The sequence below is a fragment of the Rattus norvegicus genome, chromosome 10 (assembly GCF_036323735.1).
Source record: "Rattus norvegicus strain BN/NHsdMcwi chromosome 10, GRCr8, whole genome shotgun sequence".
NCBI lineage: Eukaryota > Metazoa > Chordata > Mammalia > Rodentia > Muridae > Rattus > Rattus norvegicus.
Genome location: NC_086028.1, coordinates 27,500,442 through 27,524,492, shown reverse-complemented (window position 1 = coordinate 27,524,492; position 24,051 = coordinate 27,500,442). Strand labels below are relative to the sequence as shown.

The window sequence follows — 24,051 nt, the reverse complement described above, 5'->3', positions numbered from 1 at the left end:
AGAGTAACAAGCTCTTACCTGCTGAGCAAACTCTCCAGCACCAGTAGTGCTTAGTTCTAATGTTCAGCTTAACACAGTCTAGAATCACCTGCAAAGGGAGTCCCCGTGAGGGGTTATTTGGATTAGGTTAGCCTATGGACCTGTGTATGGAGAAGCGAGATGGTGTGTATACTGTGGGTAGAAGTAGATTCTCAGCCGTGTAAGAATGAAAACGTGAGACAAGTCCGATCGTGCACGAGTGTGCATCAATGCATTGCCCTCTGCTCCTGACTATGGATGTGCCATGACCTGCAACTTCATTTTCTGTTCGCTTTCCTTTCCCACACTGGTGGCCTGTAACACAGGTTTATGAGCCAAATAAATCTTTTTCCTCCTTAAGTTGCTTATATCAGAGTGCTTTATCCCAGTGACAGGAAAGGAAACCAAGATATAAGGTAATCAAGTCAATAAATGCAGAGCCATACAGAGCTCTCTCCATGTGGCTTCTCTGGGGGTAATCAGCAAGCCACCCAGGTCAGAAGTCAGTTTACTCATAAATAAAGTGACACGTTACAGTGATGGATAGACAGCAAGAGCCTTTAAATGTACCCTGTCAACCCCGCACAAGCTTATTTGTTGTAGAAATTTAAATAACAGTCATGTGGATCTTAGGCCAACCCTCTACTGCTAACCCAAAGCCCACACCGAGCACCCTTGAATGTTAATACTCATTAATGTCATGCATGTACCTAGACGAACACAGTTTTCTCTCTTCTTAAAAGCAATGGAGCTGAGGGAATTTAACTCAGTATTAGAATCTGTGTCAAGTGTTTCAGACCTTAGATAGGGGCCCTATAAAAATGTACATATTTTAGAAAACTTATTAAATTCAGAAATTACAGATACAATTGGAGAAACACCACATAAGATTACTAATGACTGCATTAAAACAGTATCCCAAAACCTAATAAGTATCCCAAGAAAAGAGGTTGGCATATAATATATATACATATATAATATATATACATATATATATAATCACTACACAAAAATAAGGAGGATGACGCACTCTTAAAAATGGTACTGCAGAAAAGGATAAATGGAAGCCTACTTGTCATATAATATTAACTGGAGGAAGAAAATTATACAGTAGCAAACATAATCAAAGACTTCTATGAAAAGCAATGCATATAAAAATCTGGAGGAAATCCTGTCTAATACTCATGACAGACACTCCAAATTTATAATCATTAATGAGTGTTTTCTTCTAGCAGTTCAAATTCTAAGTTCTTTTCTTTTCTGGCTCCTGTGATGTTCACATATGTTCTGGCGACTAGGAAACAACTTAGCCTGGTCATGAAGCAGAGCGAAGAAGAAGAATAAAGATAGAGAAAAGGCAAAGGAGGAGGAAGAGAGAATGAAGAAGGAAGAGAAGAAATGGCAGGAGAAGGGATGGGAGATTAGGAGAGAGAAGAATGAGACGGTAAAAAGGGAAACTTTCATTTAGTCTTTTAAATATATTTTAAAATTTAAATGTAATTATCTCGTCCCCTCTTCCATATTCTCTCTTTAAACCTTCCCTTGGTCCTCTCTCAAACCCCTCATATTTCCCATCTCCCTTGCTGACTGATGGCTGTTATTTTTGTTACCATTATTATTAATAGGCTATTAATAATATATTATTTTAATATTTATTAAATATCAATAACAGTCATCAGTAATATGCTTCCTCTATGTATATATAAAATTAGTGTTTATTTTTAGAAGGTTTAACACCATTATTCATCAGGAAATGTAAATTAAAACTATTTTGAGAATTTATTTTACCCAAGTAAGAATGGCCAAGATCAGAGATATTATTTATAGCAGATTCTGGCCTGGGTGTGGAGAAATGGGAACATTTATTCACTGCTGGTAGGAGTGCAAACTCTCCCAACTACTGTAACCATTAGTATAGATGTCCTTCAAAAATCTGAAAATTATATTTATTATATGATCTAACTATGAAACTCTGGGACATACATCTAAAAGAGGTTTATCTTACAACACAGACACTTGTTATTACATATTTATTTTTGCTCTACTCGACAGTAGCCAGAATATGGAAGCATCCTATATATCCATCAACTCTAAAAAAGACAATAAAATTGTGGGCACTTACCATAATCAAGGTTAAAAATAAACAACAGTTTTCAGATGACCAGTGCCTAACATTCTTAAAAATACATTTTATAGTGATAGCAAAATTAAGTTACCAAACTTATTATCCCATATGCTCTGGAGGTACAGAAACCGTGGAATAGCAGTATTCTGACTTGAACCATCAGATGAGTGATACTTCTTATACACAAAATAATGCCTTGAATTTAAAGCCATAAATAATTACTTCCATAGTATGAATCTATAGCTATGAGATATTTGTTCAAGCAATGAATCTTCAAATATAAAAAAATTACTCTTTGTTCATTACAGTAAATCAGAAGGGTAAGGGTAAAGGAGGCAATATGAAGTAGGTGCTGTAATACCATGTATCAGACAAACATAGATCCAGTATTCAGTTTTAACAGTGACTTTAGGAGCATTACTTAAACTTTCTGTGATCCTTTTCCCCCAGCATAAAAAATATCCACCCTTACAAGTAAAACTGCACAAAACAATTCATACGGTGTGTAGCACATAAATGATACTCATTAATTATGAATTACTTGAATTACTGACAGAGAAAATGATTTTTTTTGTTGCTTTGTCCTTTTTTTTCCTTTTTTCCATCTTTATTAAATTGGGTATTTCTTATTTACATTTCAAATGTTAGTTCCTTTCCCAGTTTCCAGACCAATATCCCCCTAACCCGCTCCCCTTCTAGATGGGTGTTCCCCTCCCCATCCACCCCCCATTACTGCCCTCCCTCCAACAATCCTGTATCCCATTCACTGGGGGTTTAGTCTTGGCAGGACCAAGGGCTTCCCCTTCCATTGGTGCCCCTAGAGAAAATGATTTAATGGAAAAATAAACATGTAAAATACCATGAACAAAAGTCCATAGTTGATAAATTTGGGAAGCATACTTATAGTGAGAATCTTGGGTTGATTTTACATAAAACCACTATTCTACTTGTCAGTGACCACAGTATAATCCTACTCTGTTATCTGCCATATGGACTTGAAGCTGACAATACCAGGAATCTCTACTCATTGGCACAGAAGGATGAAGAAAAGTGTGCATTCCTTGTACTGGGCAATATGCCCACATTGTACACACAGCATCGTGGTCCCATGGACAATAGCTACTTACTACTCATGACCTGGGTCATAAGGTGAAGAATGCTCACCATCTACCACTCATTTTGTTATCTTGTGCTTTTTGTATTCCCTGCTCATTTCACTCATCTTTTCTGAACTTGGTGTCCCCCTCAAGCCCTGTGACATGCTTCACCATCTGTTTGTGCACATGGCGCTGTCCAGCAAAGTCAGAGTCTAGTGTCCCCATTTTGTTCTTTCTTTCTCTCACTCTTTTTTTAATCTAGTTGAGTTTCAGCAGTGGGAAAAACAAATGAGGAATCACAAGCCCATGAAACTGAAGACGACATGACCTCTGTAAAAAATATACTCACTGTAAGGACCTGGATTGTAGCGAATGCTGTATGCGTTCAACTCCCCCCAGCATTCTGCTGCAAACCCACTATCTACTACTGACGTCCCCTGTGGTATGGCATCACAACTCTCCATCACGTATTTGCAGTCAGCGAGTACCGAAATGATCGATTGTGAATTTGTCTGTGTGTATTTTACACTTCGCTCTCCCCATGTCTAAAGAACATGAAATGATGCAGGGATGGAATGGCTTTCTGTAATTAAACAGGGCTGTCACTGAATGATGGCCCACTGTTCTTTCAGAATTGTCAAACATTACAAAGGATGAAGTTGAGCCAAGCAGCTCATTTATTCTGGGAGGAAGCCCAGAAGCTTGGGCATCAAACAAACATAGCACAATCGCCAGAAGGAAAGGCACATCAGAGCACCAGCGTCTTCCCTGCCTGAGATGCCTGTGACTCTCTCAATAAACAGGCCAATTAAAACCAACTCTAGGACCCAAACTTCAAGCAGAACTTGAATGCGAATGCCTTTCAGCTCATGTTATTTGGAACATGGCCTCTTATAGTAAAATCTGTTTTCCTTCTGGCTAGAGTTTAGTAGGCACGCATGCCTGTTTTAATGATTTCCCTTTGTTTTCCTCTCACTCACTGCTCCCCCACCCTGGGTACCTCACAGTGAATCCACTTTCTGTTACAAGGCAACTCTACTTATTTTTCAAAAAGGGAAACCCATGTGGTTCATCTCATCTCTTTACCAGATGTAAAGATTGGGTGCTTTAGGCATTCTAGAACTTAAGAAGGATCTGCAATTCAATACTTAGTTAGTGGTATTAGTGAGGCACAAAAACATTCAATATCTTCTTAGAACTATCAGCCAAAGAAAAGAGCTAAGTGGAAACTCATTATTACATTATGGGCCTCTTTTATATTGGTGTATCTAATTGCCCAAAGTGTATGTGTGTGTGTGTGTGTGTGTGTGTGTGTGTGTGTGTGTGTGTGTGTGTGAGGGGAGCTACAAGGGCTGACAATTGCATGCAAAGAAAATAAGATTTGAAAAAATATTGTTTGGAAAATATATTTTACTTTTCCATGCATAGTAGTTTCTCTTCATGACCCTCACTACCAGCAGTACCCCAATCATATGGACAGAAGCACAGAAGAGGACATCTGAGTTGTTTTACACACACACACACACACACACACACATACACACACACACACACACATGCACACACATACGCACATGCACACACACATACATATAATTGAGTATAGGCAGGATAATCTAGATGGCAATGATATACTCTATGCTCAGCAAACTGTGCACCATGACCTAGCAGTCATAAAAGTTAGTCACAAAGTATTTTATTGTTATACCTAAAATGTACCACACCCCCCCCAGCACTCACACTCAGCCCCAAATACATTTTTGAAGCATTTTTTTTAAAGATTTGTCTAGAAAGTCTTCTCTCGGTGGTTTACCTTATGGTGGAGACTGGTATTGGGTACCTAATTTCTACCTGTACAGTTGTTTTTTTACTTTGATATGTTTGTCTATCATTTAAAGTATTTTAATGGTAGAAAATATTATATGACATAAAATAGCAGCCTGCCAATGGAAATGAATACATAGGCAATTCCTATTAACACGTAAATAACACTGAACAATAGTAGCAGTGGATCTTGCTTTTGTTTTAAAACATCTCTGAAATGTGCTGGAGTACATACTGCATGAAAGTGCTGTCACTAATAATGTAGTTTCCTATCCAATGAAGAGACACGCTCAACATGTAAACAGGGAGGACCATAGATTATCTTTAACTTCACTGCAGCATGATGATCTTTGATTATTGGGTTTGAAATCATCTCAGCTTCATTTTGTATTTCTTTTCCTATTCCTTTTAAATGGCACATAAATCACACACAGAATACTTTAACATTTGTAGTTGGTTGCTGTGGGACACAAATGCGCTTGATGTTGGGGTGTGAAATGGGGTACAAAACAGAAATCTATGCCTTCCTAGGGATGCTATTCCTGTAGAGGGTATCCAATGAATGTAATATTTAAATGATGGATTATTTTAGGAGCATTAAACGCAATAGTGTGAAAGAGTGACTAGAAAATTTTGGACAACATGGCTTTCCTTTCATTTTCCCTTAAACACAGGAGGCTTTTCTGGCCTCAGGAATATGAGAATCTCATGTTTCCAACTGGAACTTATCCACAGAACTCTTTCTGTCTTTCTTTTATTACCATTTCTTTTTTATTAGTCATTCATTTCTTATTCTCAATAATAAGGTCTCTAAGTGTCATCCTCTAGAGCAGTATCCTACCTCTCCTCTCTAGATATTCCTCATGAGATCCCTCTGATCCTTCGGCTCCATTGAATTCATCATAACTTGAAAACCTTCTATTCATTCATTACTCAACATATTTATTGCAAATGGTCCTAAGATTTTCCTCAGCATAAGAAGTGCCTGTCTATGGGTTACCATACCTGCACCAGCAACCCCACCTTGAGATTACCAGAACTCCAAAGGAATAAGTTAATGAACATGGGAATGGAGTGTTCAAGGATTTTTTTTTTCAGTTTTATCAAAAAGAAACTTGTTTTTGTTTGTCTCCAGCTTCCATTTTGAACGCTCCATAGACATTCTTACAGTTTAGATTATCAAACTCGACGGTACATTAACTTCTATTCATGAAAATTCCCAGCATGCCTTTACCTGCTTTTTTTTTTTTTCGTATCCCAGTCTGTGCACCAAGTTATTTCTCTCTCCTAAATCCAGTATGAAGCATTAGGCTTTAGGATCAAACAGTGATTAAAGCTATTTCTAGTTTTGACAAATATATTGCTACTTTGAACAACTTACTGAATTTGCTTGAATACCCTTCTCTCTAAAAATGAAATGTTCTGTTGCTTCCAAGCCCCTGCTATCTGTTATGTGCCTTTCAACCACATATGTCTTTGAACATGAGGTGTGTTTCCTACTATGCCCCCTCCTTATTCATTTTCTTCCCCAATTAACTTCCAATATTTTGTAAGTGACACATATTGTAGGGCTCATTTGTCTTCGTGTGTGCCCACTACTGGCCTGTGGTGGGTATGTAGTAAGTATTCAATCATGTATTTCTTTCTTGACATATTTTATTCCCACCATATCAGCATGGGCTACAACATAATAAGTCAAAGTAAGATATTTGCAGAAATGTTAACAGTAACAATTATCTTTAAAATTAACTTACTACCCGCCAGATAATTTGCTAAATGCTCTACGTCTATTCATTTGTTTAACTGCCTTAATAATGGTTCAAAGTAAGTAGGGTTAAAAATCATTTTACTGATAAGAAAACTGAAGGTCAGGGGATGGAGTACAACATGTCTGTGGTTCCGAGTGGCCTTGAAACAAGGCAATCAGAGTCCAAACCCAAGCTCTGAGCATTGCAATATGGCTGTTCCAATGGATCTTTGTTAATAGCCAGACACCTCCTAGTGCTTTGACATCTGTAGAATCTTTGTTCTTTGTCTTGTTTGGCTTCTCCTAGCTGTCAGCCTATTACAGCTCCTACAATATAAAGTCCTAATTATTTCCACCATTACGGCTAGTGGGAGCAATCCAACTTGGGATTAGCATCTCCCTCTAAAGATTTATAGCCATTTAGCATTGTGCTGCCTTTTTATTCTGTCCGTAAGAATGCACCTAATGAGCTCCTTCTGCGAAGTAAAACAGCTTGAGCATTTCATGTTATGGGGAATGAGATTTGAGTCATTAACCTTTTACACTGCTTTAGTTCCTAAAGAGAAGGCATGCTTTATTTGTCCAACATAAAGAGGGACAGAATGGCTAAAGCTCTTCCATATCAGTTTAGCAAAATGGATGAATAATATAGTTTCTTAAAGTCTTTAAATAATTTTCTAGAGATAATTTACAAAGGTTAGATTATTTTTCATTTTCTTCGTTCCTCTTCCAAGGAGTAATAAAGCTGAAACCAACACCACTATTCAGTCCATAAAATTAATAGTTATCCCTGTGTTCTTTTGGACCTTGCCCAATAGTCTGGTCCATGAAGGAATCTGCCTAGTTACCCATATAGAGAGGCATATATTAGAGGCTATAATAGGCTCTGAACTCACTACCTCCCCATCCATTGTAAACGTTGATACTAAAGTCACTGGTGAGAGTCTCACACCCATGCTCATGGATAGGTAGGGTTAACATGGTTAAGGCCATCTTACTAAAAGCAATCTACACAGTCAATGAAATCATTGTCAAAATTCCAAAACAATGTTTATAGACCTTGAAGGAACAATTCTCAATTTAATATGGATAAACAAGAAACTCAGGACAGCCCAAACAATCCTGAAAAGAAAAAAAAATACTTCAGGAGGAATTACCATCCCTGACCTTAAGCTGTACTATAGAACATTGTTAATAAAAAAGTTGTATGGGATTGCCACAAAAACAGATAATTTGATCAATGAAATTGAATCAAAGACCCAAAACTAAACTCACACAAGGATAGACAGTTGATTTCTGATAAAAGAAGCCAAAACCATACAATAGGAAATTGAAAGTATCCTCAAGTAATGATGCTGGACTAACTGTGTATCTGCATGTACAAGAATGGCAATAGATCCATGCTTATCACCCTGTACAAAACTCAAGTCCAAGTGCATCAAGGACCTAACATAGAACATTCTACTCTAAATTCCATAGAAGAGAACATTGGTATAGGAGACAAGTTCCTGAACAGAACACCAATGGCTCAGGCTCTAAGACTAACAATCTAAAAATGAGATCTTGTGAAACTGCAAAGCTTCTGTAAGACAATGGACACTGTCAATAGGACAAATAGGCAGCCTACAGATTGGGAAACGATCTTCAACAATTCTATATCTGACAGAGGGCTAGTTTCCAAATTTTAAAAGGAGCTCAAGTAGTTAAACATTAACAACCCAAACAGCACAATTAAAAATGAGGTACAGAGCTAAACAGAGACTCTTCAACAGAGGAATCTTGCATGGCTGAGAAGCAGTTAAAGAAATCTTCAAAGTCCTTAGTAATCACTAAGGATGTAGAGCAAGGGGAAAACTTCCTCATTGCTAGGTGGAGTACAAAATTATGCAATGGCTTTGGATATCAATTTCACAGTTTCTCAGTAAACTGGTAAGAGTTCTACCTCAAGACTCAGCTATACCACTCCTGGGAATATACCCAAAAGATGCTCCAAAACCTCACAAAGACAATTGCTCAACTGTGTTCATAGCAGTTTTATTCATAATAGCTAGAAACAACCTAGATATCCCTCAACTGAAGAATGGATAAAGAAAATGCAGTATATCTACAAAATGGAATACTATTCAGCAATTAAAAACAAAGGCATCATGAATATTTCAGAGAAATGAATGGAACTTGAGAATATCATCCTGAGAGAGGTAACTTAGTCCCAAAAGGACATGCATGGTACAAACTCACTTATAAGGGGATATTAGCTAGAAAATACAGGTTCCACATTGCACTCCATAGATGCAAAAAAGCTAGACTAGAAGGAAGGCCCAAGTGAGGAAGCTTGAATCTCACTTAAAAGGGGGTATAAAATAGTCATAAGAAACAGATAGAGCAAACAAATTGGGAATGAAGGGAGATGCTGAGGGAAATGGGGACTTCGGAATCAGGTATGGGGAAGAACAAAAGAAATGGCTAGATGGCCATAAAAATGAATGGAAATCTGTAACTCATGGGAGTGAGGATATGGGAGCATCTCCAGGATGAGACAATTCAAGGATGAGATGGTATAAAGGGGATGTCTGAAAATTGATAAGGGTGATCTTAGATGTAAATCACTACACTGGGGATATGGAACTTGAAAAGGCCACCTCCTGGAGTCAGGCAGAAACCTCAATGGAGAAATAGAGATACAAACACATCCACAAATCTTTCAACCTAAAATTTATCTTGTTTACAAGAAATGCAGGCATGGTAGATAGAGCAGAGATTGAAGTAATGGCCAACCAAGAACCATCCCATCTTGTGACCCATTCTATGGGCAAACACCAGTCCTTAACACTATTAATGATACTCTGTTATGCTTGTTGACAGGAGCAAGTTATCTTCTGAGGGGTTCAACCCAACAGCTGACTCAGACAGATTCAGATACCCACAACCAAAGATAGATTGATCTTGGGGACTCAAAGGTGATATGAACTCTACAGAGAGACCAGCAAAGTCAACCAACCTGGACCCTTGTGGCTCTAAGCTTGAACCACCAACCAAAGAACATACACAGCGTGGACCTAGGCCTCCCTGCACCTATGCAACAGATCTGCAGCTTGGTCTTCATGTTTGCTCCAAACAACTGGAGCTGGTGCTATTCCAAAAGTTGCTGCATGTATGTGATAGGTTCTTCTAGCTGGGCTGCCTATCTGGCCTCAGTGGGGGAGGAAGCACCCAGCTTCACAGAGACTTGAAGTATATGTGTGGGGAGATATCCATAGAGGAGGGAACCTGCTCAGAGGAGAAGAGGTGTGGGAATTGGAGAAGGACTCTGGAAGGGGATAACCCAGAGGGGGATGTAACATGAGTAAGTATACAACAAAATTAAATTAAAAGGAAAATAGGAACTCTCTAATAGAGCAATGATCTTTAGTGACCATGGGGAGATATGTTGCTTTAAATGAGACAGAATAAGATAAACACTGAACATCTTTTCACGTGTGTGGCATTCTATTGACTCGGAGAGTTCATACATGAAGAAAGAAGGGTATGCAAGTTCTGCCAATGAGTTTGCGAAAACAATATTGGCCCACTATGGTAAATACATATACAATGTGAGCCATAGATACTTTTACAATCCTCGTTATGTATATTGGAAATGTGTGTCGATGTCTATCCTCTTTATCACATCAATGATGCTATCATGTTCGTTCTTTGGGCTTGTAGTACAAGATCCTTGCCTTTTGGAGTGAGCTGCCTCGAATTCCCCAGTCTCTGACCATTCCTCTTTCCTGAAAGTTTTACCTTCACACCTCTGCTCTGTATCAGAGACAAAGTTTGACACTGTAACCATTTGTACCTAGCTTTCTTTCCACTGAAGTCAGTGGGCCTAATGGTATCTAGGGACAAATGTAGAGGGGAATGCAGGAGCCTTAGTAACCACTAGGCTACGATAAGCCAGAAAATATTAGAGAAAAGCAAGGTAGCAAGGTTTGCCTTTCCCTTTCAAATAATCTTTTGCTGTTTAAAACTGAAGCAAAATGTTAAAACGATTTGTGTCCACATGCCATCTCTGCTCCTCAGCCTTCAGTGTCTGACTCCAGTGTTGTTGATTTGGATCTGAATTATTTGGTAATGTTAATGAAACAGTGTGAATCTAACTCAATGAGAACATATGCGGCGACTATGACAGCAGCAAAAGGAGAACAATCCTTGAATTGGAAGTTCAGTGTTTGGGGATATATTGTGTTTTCCAACTAATAGCTCTCTCCACAGCAGCAGGTGAGTTGTTCTCGTTTTATATCTGCCTTTTAAAGAAGCTGTCTTAGTTAGGGCATTATTGCTATGAGGAGACACCACATCCAAGGAAACTTTTAAACTAAAGTGTTAAACCAGGGCTTGCCTAAAGTTTTTAAAGGGTGATTCCATTGTCATCATTGTATGGAGCATGGCAGCAGGCAGCTATAGCTGAGAGAGACTTGGCTTGACATGAGCTTTTGAAACCTTAAAACGCATGCCCAGTGACACACTTCCTTCAACAAGGCCATACCTCTTAATTCTGCCCAAACAGTTCCTTCATTTGGGAGTCAAGTATTCAAATTTATGAGCCTATGTGTGTGTGTGGGGGGGGGCATTCTCATTCAAACCACCACAGTTGAACTTATAGCAACTATAAATTACTTCTAAATATGTTTACTTTTAATCTAAGTAATTTTATCTTATATGAAAATGACGAGGAAGAACGTTACTTTAAAAAAGTAGACACAGTTCTTTAAAAGCTACATCTAAAGTTCCTATGGATTTCTTTTTCCCATGAGGCAGAGGCAAGTTAAGAATAAATTAAGAGACAAATTAAGAATAGGGACTCTTTAAACAGCAACAATATTTAAGTATAAAACCCTCTAAAATCGATTTTTCTGTTGAGGACAGGGAGCATATGATCAGCTCTCCTACTCTGGCTGAGAAGACTGATATTCTTAATAAAATCTCTTTTGTTCAGCCTGACAAAGTGCGATTACTCAGTATCTGTGTGAAAATTAATTAAACCAATTAGGAAACCCAAGCTAAAATTGATATATTAATGTTTAATAGAGCATTTTTCTATGTGTGATAGCTATCTTGTGCTAAAACGTGCAGACTGGAGAGAGAAGATGGAATTAATAAAACCCCACTTGCCTATACTCATTACAGGCTAACTTTTTTTTTGCCATTTTCCCAATGACAGAGCCTACAAAAGGGGGGTGGGGTGGGGTGTTGAATCATTGTTTCTGGTGCCTGCTAGATCTTTCTTTAAGAATGTGAACCTTAAGTATGAGTGACAAGTTTCTGAGCTAGTGTTACTTATAGAAGGTGTTTAAACAAGTGTTGTCTAGCCGACTCCCATGTCTACATACACATGGAGACTAAGTGGGCCTAGGAGCTCTCCTCAGATGGGCTAGCTACTACTCAAAGCAAGAAGGCCATTCTTTACATAAAACCATCGCTAAAAAACAAAAATAAAACAAAACAACAACTACCACAACAGGGTTCAGTAAATATTCTGGGTGATTTCTTTACCAAGTGAGTCTACAGAGCTAAGCACAGCTACATGATTCTAAACTGTATTTCAAGCAGCTTCTTGAGTTTCTCATTAAAGTACTAAACAGATTTCAGAGAACATCCTATATTTTATATAAACAACTTCATATTTCACCTTTCATTCAAACCTATAAAATGTGTCTTGTGTAAGAAATATATCTGAAAACATAGAAGTCTGGTGGATATAAAATGAATTTCAAAAGTACTTTATTCATATAAATTATGCATATTATTGCAAATTGTTAAGAAACTGGTCCCCATGTCAGACATTTAACATTAAATTATTTTTACAGAAAACTACATATGTACTTTTCTAAAATGAATATAGGTGAAAATACAGAGCAAGGTATTATTTTATTTTGACTATATTTGCTAGATAGTCAAAAAGAAAAATAAAATTTCATAATTTAAAAATGTCTTTTTATTGTTAAAGGGTTTTTAGGATATGTTAATCAATTGGCATTAATTTCAATGCTGATGTTAAATTTTTAAGAGAATGTAGGTTGTTACTAAGAGATATTGCCTGTTGATAACATGGGTTGATTCCTTTGAAAATCAGAATGTGACACTTTTGCTTCTGCTTTATAATTAATTCATCAGAAGAGTTTATTTTTCGAAGACAACTGATGTCCTTGGTAGACCTCAGATGTATTGAACATTGCTACAAGCAAATGAGATATTTCTTAGAAGCCAGGATGGAGTACATAAGCAAAATTATAAGACTATAGTCATTGGGGAGCTAGAACAAGAATTTAGCAAACATTTCAATAAATTATTGAATGAATCATCAATTTTCAATTTTCAGACTAGAATGCTGACTGGTTTCCAATTAATTATTCATTAGCCTTTGAAATGTACTAAATATGCTATTTTGAGAAAGTTAAAATATAAATCATATATATGCAATATTCTTTTTATTTTATTTTTTAATTTTTTATTTGTTATTTTATTTATTTACATTTAAAATGTTATCTCCCTCATGGTTTCCCCTGTACAAACCCCCATCTCATACCCCTCACCCCTGCTTCTATGAGCATGCTCCCCCACCCATAAACTCACTTCTTCCTCACCACCCTACATTCCCTTACACTGGTCATAGAGCCTCCACATGACCAAGGGCCTCATCTCCCATTAATGCCAGATAAGGCCATCCTCTGCTACATACACAGCTGGAGCCATGGGTCCTTTCATGTGTACTCTTTGGTTGGTGGTTTAGTCCCTAAGAGCTCTTGGGGTCTGGTTGGTTGATTGTTTTATTCTTCCTACAGAGTTGTAAGCACCTTCAGACCTTCCCCTAACTCCTCCGTTGGGTTCCCATCATACTACTGACATAATCATTGCTATGTTTTAAATACCGGAAAGGTTCACTGAACACTGCTTTACGACAGTTCACTCAAATATCATGGATGGTGGTCTCGCCTTCCTTCCTGCCAAGATGGGTAGGATGCTGTGGTTTGTGGTATCTTATGCCATAGACACTCGACTCAAAGTCATTGATTTGCAAAGTTCACTGGTCATTATCTTGATTTATAAAACTGCCTGGCTCTCAGATTCCTTCCTGAGGTTGAATGATTTCCTTTCGGTTTTCATTATTCACACTGGTAGACACTACCATTACTGATGTTTATTTGCACTGACTTTGTCCGTCTTGAAGGATTACACACACACACACACCCACACACACACACACACACACACACACACACACACAACCTACCACCACCACTACCATTGCCATCATTGTCCTAGAACATCCTATAACTCCATTAAACCCTGGGATTGGAATCTCAAGGTGAATTTCCATACAAGATTCATGTTTGATGTTTCTCGGGGTTTTTTTCATCATGCAAGAGAAAAGTCTCTACCAATCTACTAAAAGAAATTTCCATTTAGCTTTTCTTCTCTCCCATGCATTCTAGGTTCTTTCTGAGCATTCCCAAATTTAAATTTCTATAGGTTCCTTTGTTTTTCATATAATATGAACAAAATAACAAGACTTAAGTAGTATGAAATAAGTAAATACACACATGATAAGGTTTTCCACGAATCCTAGATACTTACAATAATTTCTAAGTATTTTCAACATTTTTCATCACATTAATTCCAAATAAAGTTTTTATCAGACTATGAGCAATGAAAAATAACAGGATTGGCAATAGATTAGTAGGAGGAGGGGCTAAACATTTGTATTCAATACTTATAATGGTCATTTTAACTAAATTTATTCTATCTATTGCAAAAAAGTTTCCTGACGATGATAAGAATAGAGTATCAGCAGCCACCAAACCCAGACACTATTGCTGATGCCAAGAAGTGCATGCTGACAGGAGCCTGATATAGCTGTCTCCTGAGAGGCTCTGCCAGAGTAGGACAAATACAGAGGCAGATGCTTGCAGCCAAACATTGAACTGAGAATGGGGTCCCCATTGGAGGAGTTAGAGAAAGGATTGAAGGAGCTGAAGGGGCTTGCAACACCATAAGAACAATACCAACCAACCAGAGCTCCCAGGAACTAAACCACTACCCAAAGAGTACACATGGATAGACCCATGACTCCAGCTGCATATGTAGCAGAGGATGGCCTTGTTGGGCACCAATGGGAGGAGAAGCCCTTGGTCCTGCCAAGGCTTGACACCCTCCCCCCATGTAAGGGAATGTCAGGGTAAGTAGATGGGAAGGGGTGGGTGGATGAGTGAGGGAACACCTTCATAGAAGCAGGGGTAGGGACATGGCTGGGGGTTTATGGACAGGAAACGGGTAAAGAGGATAACATTTGAAATGTAAATTTTAAAATAAAAATCCAATAAAAGAAAAAAAGAAAAAAGAATAGATTATCACGCATTTAGCAGGAACTGGTCTATTTTTTCCATAAAATTTAAGAGGACTACCTAAAAACATATTTTAAAATCTTTCTATTAATTTCATTGGCTGATTAATATTGCAACTCAGAGAACAATCAAAATTAATGAGCCTGCTTTGCACAGAAGTGCTAGTTTTATGAATGTCACAGGTGTTCAAAAACTTGTTTATTGTCAAGAATCTTTGTTGAAAGTGGAAAAGGAAAAATAATGATTTTCTACTATCGGGAAGTAATACAGGCTGCCCTGTCAGCATCCAGCTCAGAGAAGTTATAAGCCCCAAACCATTTGCCTCTAAAGTGATTCTCAACCTTCCTAATGCTGCAACCGTTTAATATAGTTCCTCATGTTGTAGTAACTCCCAACCCTGAAATTATTTTTTTGCTATTTCATAAGTGTAAGTTTGTTATTGTTAAGAATCATAATGTAAATATCCGATATGCAGGCTGTTTGCTATGGGACACCTGGGAATAGGTTTCTTGTCCCAAAGAGGTCATGACCTACAGGTTGAGATCCTCTGCTCTAGATGCACAAGGGGCAAGTGCCATTAGCGAAAATAGGCCTGGAACAAGAGTGAGGTTGAAATGTATCCAAACTGTGAAAATCTCATCTTGAGACTGGTAGGAGTAAGGACCGTTTCCTCCCTGTTCTGGGCACACTTCAGCCAAACCTGTGGTCATCCAGCACACCTGTCACAGTAATCTGACATATATATCCACCTCCCTGACAGCACTGATCATACGTACAGAGGGGTTTCAAAACCACCAACCTCTGAGGTACACATCCCACCCTGGTTGTCTGTGGTTCTATCAAGTAAGCAGTCCTTCCCTCCACACTTTGACTCTCATGCTTTCTTCCATTGTTCCATTAGCATCAAGCCTAAGCACATCAGAGAGCTACAGTCTCCTGCCTCTAGGGCATACTTTCACACTCAGTGAACTCACTTAAGCTAGACAAGGAAGAGACTATTAAAGCCATTGGAAGAGAAGCCACTACTCCTGCCCTATTCCCTGCCCCAAGTAAGCGTCTCTGCCCTGCGCACCACAAGAAGCCAGATATGATCCATCTATATCTGTCACACATGCGCAACACTCTTCAAACACTTCTTAATTTAGCTTGTTAATTTAGAGGTCAGAGGATTCCTAGCATCTATCATTGTCCCACAATGTTTTATGAAACAAGGTTCTGAAGATTTATGCACATGTGAAACTGCTATCCTGGAACAACTCCTTGCCAAAATACACTGAGTCTGCTTTATGAAGTCAGAGACCATCATGATCCTCTCCTGTACAAAACCACAATCATCTTCACTTATCCCCTCCATGGTAAATACCAAGTTCCCCCAAAACTGAACTTGAAGCAATGCACAGTGCATTCAAGAATTATAAAGCACAGGAGATGATGTTAAGCATCACTCAATCAGTTGCATAAAAGTCTCTGCTAACTCCATATTGACAAACCCCAACACACAAGAAGAGCCAAAAAAAAAAAAAAAAAGAATGTCTTCTCAAAAAATTAACAATTACATAGTGATAGCTGCCAATGAGGGTGACTTAGACAAAATTCTAGACAAAGAATTCAAAACAATAAATATGTCCAAAAATTCCAAAGAGGATGCAAATAAACTCATGAATCAATTGAAAGTGGAGGCAAATAATCTCTGGAGTCAATTCCAAGAGAACACAATCAGCTGCATGAATTAAGAAAATCAATTCAGGATTGAAAATAGAATTCATCAAAGATCTAGAAATACTGAATAAAACTCAAACGGAAATGATATTAGAAATGAAAATTCAGTAAGTCAAATAATCATCTCCTCATTGGAAAGCTTCAACAGTAAACCAATCAGAGTGGGTACATCATCAGCGTTTGAGGATAATACAAAATAATTTGATCATTCAGTTCGAGTCAATAACTTTTTTAAAGAAAAATATCAATAGACTCAAAAGATCTGTAGGACAATATGAAAAAATAAAATTTTGAATTATGGACACAAAAAACAAGGAGAATTCTATGGTAGAAGCATAGGCAGTCTTTTTAATCACAGAAGAAAATGTCCCAATCTCTTAATAAGATGCCCCTCCAGGCATAAGAGGCATGAAGAACATCAAATGGATAAGACTAGAGAGGAAACACCCATGTAATATTATACTCTACAGAATGAGTAAAGGATACTGGAAACTTCAAGAGACAAGGCTTAAATATATAAAGGCAGACCCACCATAGTAATATTTGACTTCTCAATGGAAACACTAAAAACTAAACACTCTTGGAGAAATGGATATGCTTCATGGCCTGAGATCTGCACCCAAGATTTCTACGCCAAGGAAAACTATTTGTGCTAATACTAATAAACAAAAGAGAATGATAAACATTCTGATGCAGAAGCAAGAGGAAGTAGTAAATCTGTGTGTATGTAGATATATGATTATGATACATTTACATATATGCATATAATATATGTGTCTATTTATGTTTGGGTAGGTGACTATTCCAGTGCATGGATAGAAGGTTATGGTAAAACTCTGACCATCAGTCTTGACCTTGAATGAGGCAGGGCCTCCGTATTGTTCTCTGCTTCATACACAGACTATTTGGCCTGAGGATTTGAGTAATTCTCCTGCCTCTATATACATCTAGCTAGGCAAACACTGGATTGCAGACAGACAGTACTATACCCAACTTCGGGTTCCTCATTTTCACATGAGGAACATGATACATTTGACCCACCCATCAGTTTTATTTTTTTCCTCTTACACCGTCAACACACATTCCTCTATTTCATTTGTCACCACTTTTTGATAGTATCCAGTATGGTGTCCCAGCTTTCTATCAAGTGGATTACAAAATCCTTTTTACTGACTTGTCATGTGCCATGAATGATTCTAATCAATTCAACAAGAATCTTCCACAACTGTTTGCAGCCTCATCCATAAAGTATTTCAGAAACCCATCCATTACAGCTTCCATGAATATTATTTTATCAATAGTAGTCGAGTATTCCCCTGACTGGACAGTATCCAGAGTAATTCAATCAAACACCAGAAAACGTTTACTGCTCATCTGTATTACCAAGAAACTGAAATTTAGAAGTTGTATTAGAAGTAAAAATACAGCTTATACATAATCATTTATATAGAAAATATGAAGGAAACCCAAATGCATCGAGTATTATTAATAGGACTTTAGCTTTTCTTCTTCCAGTTAATTTTTCATTTTGGCCAAAGGCAATAGTAAAATCCATGCTAAGAAAATGCTGCTACCTCGGCTTTCTGATTTTGGTGCCAGAACAGGACATATGATCTCTCTGTACTTTTCAACAACTTGATAGATTGATCACTGTGTGCATGCTATCACCTTATGAAATTTCACTCCTATGATACTGTACAGTACCAGAGTTCAACTGTCCTTCATTTATCCTTTCATAGATCCTTTGCACTTATGAATTTGGGCTTCCTGGGTGTGGTCCTATGGGAGAGCTAGGTTTCAATGCAAATTAACAGTGGTTGTAGCACATTTTTTGCTTAATCATTTCTTTTCAACTTTTTTTTTTGAGAAACAGAGCTGAGCCTTTTCTCATCAAGTGTATCCTCTCTGGGACCTGTCTTAGTATAACTATCCCTAAACCTTTATAAGTTCCTATCACTTGCAGCTCATGGGTTGGTGGCACTTATCTTGGTACCCCTTGATGAAGTCATCATACAGGCTCAATGTGTTTCTCATACCAAACACAACAATCTCTTGCCAAATGGGATATATTTTCTGTTCATGTTCCCATCCATAATTGAAAGGCATGGCTTATTTTACTTATCAAACCAAGAAATGTAAAATGGAAACAGGCTGTGGAGATGGTAACTATACAACGTGTGGAAAACACTTAGCTTGGCATATAACACCTGAGAAGGATACAACTAATGACTATTTCCACTGCCACTAACATCATTATGATCACAGGATAGCTACATGCTTAAATAAAATATCAGATTGGGGACAATGAAAAAGCCTGATGTTTAGAATGGTTTGCATCTCTTGTGCAAAGAAAATGTTCATACTGTAATATTTTTAGAATAAAAAAAGTTTCATGCAAAATAATAGGTCAGAGGCATTTGAAAACACTGACGTCTAGAGTGGTCTCTTTCTAGCATGCAAATACAAATGTTTACATTGAAATTATTTCAGAATAAAAATATACTTTCATTTTTATCAATTAAAACTACATCCATTGGTTTTGATTGAAATTAAACTAGCTTCCTTTACAAACCATCCCCATCCAAATAGCCTGGTCTTGCAATGATATACTGGAATTACCCTTAAAAGTGTAAATTATCCATTAATAAACATGAGATGGGTATTATTTGCAAGTCAGATTGCTCCTTGGAGGACGAGAGGGCATGCTATTCTTCTCTGTCACCAGAGGACCATGACCCAGTTCAGCAGCTCAGGAGCATCTGCCATGTCCAAATAATCAGTCAACGGTCAGGGTTTTCTGTTTTCCAATTTTCAAGAAATCCTGTGCCTCAGCTCTTTTGATATTCTTTATCCCTATTCCTTAAAGAAAGCGGCTTTAGCATCAGCAGCTGATACTGGGAGATAATTCAGAAGAAGTAAAACACAACAGCAACTTGGTCTTAGCTGCAGCTAAGTCCTTTGTACACATGGTGTTCTAAGCTCTCAGACATTTCCCTGATAGTAGATTTAACTATTTTTTAGTAGGACTGTAAAAGGAATAAGAAAAATAGCACGATATAGCCACTGACAACAGGCCATTGAATTTTATTTTTCCAGGAAAAGTTAAATGTTAAGATCCGTACTACAGACCTGAGGCCATACAGGACAGTACCATCTGGATGCAGTCGAATCATACGGTTTTTGACAGTCACTCCATGTACAAATGACTTCTTATCATTCAGGAAGTAGGTGTCAGGCACCCAGAGCTGGTCTGCCACTCGATTGTCCAAAGTCAAGTTTAAAGGGATTACATTGTAGGACAGTCTCTTATCTCTCCAGGCTTGCTGGAAATACATGGTCAAGGTGTAGTCCTGTGGATATGAGAAGAAACATAGTTATTTTGTATTATCACAGACTCCTGGAATGCATTCATTGATTTAACTCATTCTTTGAGTTACATACAACTTGCTATATGTTGCAGGAAGACAGACATCAAAGAATAATTGGATAACTTATTTTTTCTGTTGTTTTACAAAGTAGAATGCATAGGGTTGTTTTAGCTAAGGTATAAGTACAAATTTAGAAGGATAGGCACTTGTATTCCTCAGTATTGAAATAATTAGCACATCAAATCTAAGATTTCATGCATTGATTCATTCAACAAATGTTTAATTTGTTCCTGGTATGTGGCTGGCAGTGCTGACGAGTAGATCAAAGCCTGCTCTAAGGGAATTTATGAACAAAGCCTAGATAAATGAAAAGAATGTCACATAATGTTGTAGTGCACAAAGAAAATATAGCAAATATAAAAACATTTATATGGGATGATGTAGAGGAAAGCCTCTCTACGGAGGTGAGATGGTACAGAGACCAAAAAGGCCAAACCACTGGCCCTTAAAGGAACATTCCAAACTCAGGAGAGTCTACAACAATCCTAATGTTTGAGTGGAATTGTCATATGTAGTAAACCGATGAAAGACATTCTCATATGACAGCAGGGGCACATAGAAGAATGAGAACAGAACAACCCTATGAGATTTACCAGTCGGAAGAGGGTGGGTATTAATGATGCCCCGCTGTCAAATGACAACAAATGTTAGATATGGGGAAAGAGGAATCCTATGTACTTTTGGAAGAAATGTGAACTGTTTCAGCCACTGAAGATTTCAGTATAGAGCTTTTTAAAAAATCTAAAAATATAGTTACTATGTGGCCAGGCTGTCCAATATGCAGTCATACTAGAGAGACTCAAAGTGCTACCACAGAGATACCCCTACATTGCTATCTATTTGGCATTATCGGCAATTGCTACAAAATTGAACTAGACTAGATGACAATAAATGAATGAATGAGAAAATGTTATGCATACAAGTAGTGGGAGTTTATAGGCATGAAGGGAACAAAACACAATACTAGCAGGAAAAATGATAGAACTGTAGACCATTATGTTAACAGAAAGAAGGCACACATTGAGAGACAAATTCTTCATGCTTTTTTTCAGACATGGATCTTACACTCACATACACACACACACACACACACACACACACACACACACACACACGGGTAATGAAACTGGAAATGGAACCAAGGAAAACCGAGTCTTTATAGGGAGGAAGAAGACCACCCCAAAAGTCTGAGAGGATGGGATGGAAGTGAGTGGAGAGAAATGAGCTGGTTATCAGGTGCACACTTACAGCACTCCCTTTTGCCTGAGTTGATTAAGTATAAACAGAGCTCTTAATATATGCCTAATATAATCAGCACTATTATGGAAATTAAATAAATAATGCAAATGCAATTTGTAAACCACATAAAGCAATATATTATGAATAAAGCATTAACATATATATTGTGACATGCTTGATCCATTAAAAGCCTATGGGCACAAAGGAATTGCTCTCTCCCCTTCATTTGAATGACTAACCGGAGGACCAAATACTCATTTGAAAAAAGATAATTACAAATCTATTTTAAAATTAATTCACAATGACCTACTTGAGGGCTTTTAAAAATGAGAGTCATGTCTTAATCATTCCAGCAGCCTGAGAAGCTAGATCAGCACCGGGGCACAAATGGTGAATGAGTGAATGGGCTGTAAATCATGCCTCTGGGATTTATGCCCAGAGCCGGATAATTCTGTATATAAGAAATGCCATTCAATCTTCACAATGCCTGAGGTTTTCCAAACTTGGTTGGTTGTTATGTATCCTAATTTTGTGCTTCACATGGTATATGTGATGATCACTTATAAAAATGTATGTGTGTCACATATACAAAAAGTTTAAATAGGTCTCTGGTTTTGCACATCTGCTCACGTTGGACTAATCAAGAAGTTACTTCATCAAGCAGCATCTAATTTTACCACCAGAATTCTATTTTAATAATGCAGATATACTAAGGTCCTAAAGGCATTTCAGATAGTTGTAGGTGGAAATCAGTTCAGTGGATCACTCTGACCATTACCCTAAACGATTCTGCAAATGTCTAGTTCAGAAAAAGAGTTCATGTGAAGATTATTAGAAGAGTTCACCGGCTTAACAGAAACAACACCAGAGAGTCAAGAACAACATTGCGATGAAATAATACCCTGTATAGTTTTCTCATGTCTGTGTCACAAATAACTTAAAAGCAGGAAATAAAAATAAATAGAAAATTAATATTGAGAATAGGAAGATACTGATCCTATTAGAATATTTGCATGGCCTTGACAATAAGCTTTTTTTCTATTGAACACAATTGGAAACAGTTGAATTTTAACAGTCAGCTGATACATATTTAAGCACAAGTCACATGCTAACTCCAGTTATTTATCTTCAAGCCCTTCCTACTAAGACGTACTCCCAAATAGAACCTGGATATTTTGTAACCTAGCATTTCTGCCTCTATTTCAGCTATTTCAAAACTATACACCATGGCACCATCAGGAAAGAAAGAATTTGTACACATGAAGAAAAGTCTTCCTGCAGTCTCCTCTCCTCTCCCCACCTGTTTACTTCAGATAAATCCTTTCGACTTCAGTATTGATCTTGTGTCCTGTGGAATTTAACCATGGGGAGCTGTCCCAACTTTGCTGTGTTTGAACAGGAAATTCTCAACTTAACCACAATCCAGACCATCTCCATAAAAGATGGATTTAGAATGTCAAAGCTAAAACCAATTCTTTTTCCATCCTGTGCAAACTGATGTTTGTACTGCAGGTTATTTGTCCCTCTAGCTGCAAGTAAAATAACAAAATTCTAGAGATAATAAGAAAGCAGCTATCTCTCATGATCATGTAAAGTTAATAATAGAAGACAGACAGAAGAAGAAAAAGAAATTGAGGTAAAATTGTTACAACGAGGAGATTGTTATTGTATTATTGTAATTTGTGTCTTCCTTTTCATTTTACTGCAGTAACATACATGAAGGTGGGCATGTGTCTACATGCAGAGCTAGAAGGATACATCCCTAAAGAAGGGAGATATATGCTGTATCCATGACTGCAAGGATGAATATTATTAAGCTGCCATCTCCATGGAAATGCGAACGTTAATTTTTGCCTTCACATGCGAGGGTCTTTTTTAAAATGTGAGTAAGGTGTTAAAATTCATATGCAAAATGCAGGAATAGGAATAGTAAAAATAATTTGGAAAAAAATAAAACTATCGAAAGCCACAGAATGAGTTTTAAGACATAGTATGAAAATGCACTCAGCTACGTGGGGATGGGTTACAAAAACATAGATCAGTAAAATATACAGGTCTAAAAATATCCACATGTACCTGTAAGTTCACTTGATTTTCAACAAAGAAACCAAGGGAAATAATGGAAAATGCCTGATATTACGGCAACCATCCAATTCAACTGGAATATCTATGTAAGTACAAATAGACGAATCCTTCTGGAAACATAAACCCCAATAAACAAATTCTTCTGTGAGTTGCCTTGGTCCTGGTATTTTGTCAAAACAAAAACTAATACACAAAGTATGACATACATCCATATATATGTATATATATATGTATAAATTAATTTTATGTTGTCAATTTCATATATATGTACATGTATATTTATTCAATATATACTGTTTGGATATATACACTATATACACTATATAATGTATAAATACACACACACACACACACACACACACATATATATATATATATATATATGTTA

At 37.4% G+C, this 24,051-nt stretch overlaps 1 protein-coding gene across 4 annotated transcripts in view; it reads right to left on the bottom strand.

Annotated features, from left to right (window-relative positions):
- Nucleotides 1–24,051, bottom strand: part of Gabrb2 (gamma-aminobutyric acid type A receptor subunit beta 2) — a 219,554-nt gene that overhangs the window by 133,188 nt on the left and 62,315 nt on the right. For all 4 annotated transcript variants that reach the window (XM_006246127.4, XM_008767635.4, XM_039085275.2 and 1 more), the window contains one exon: nt 20,041–20,261. In XM_006246127.4, the coding sequence (XP_006246189.1) occupies nt 20,041–20,261 (221 nt within the window). The remainder of the gene's footprint in view (nt 1–20,040; nt 20,262–24,051) is intronic.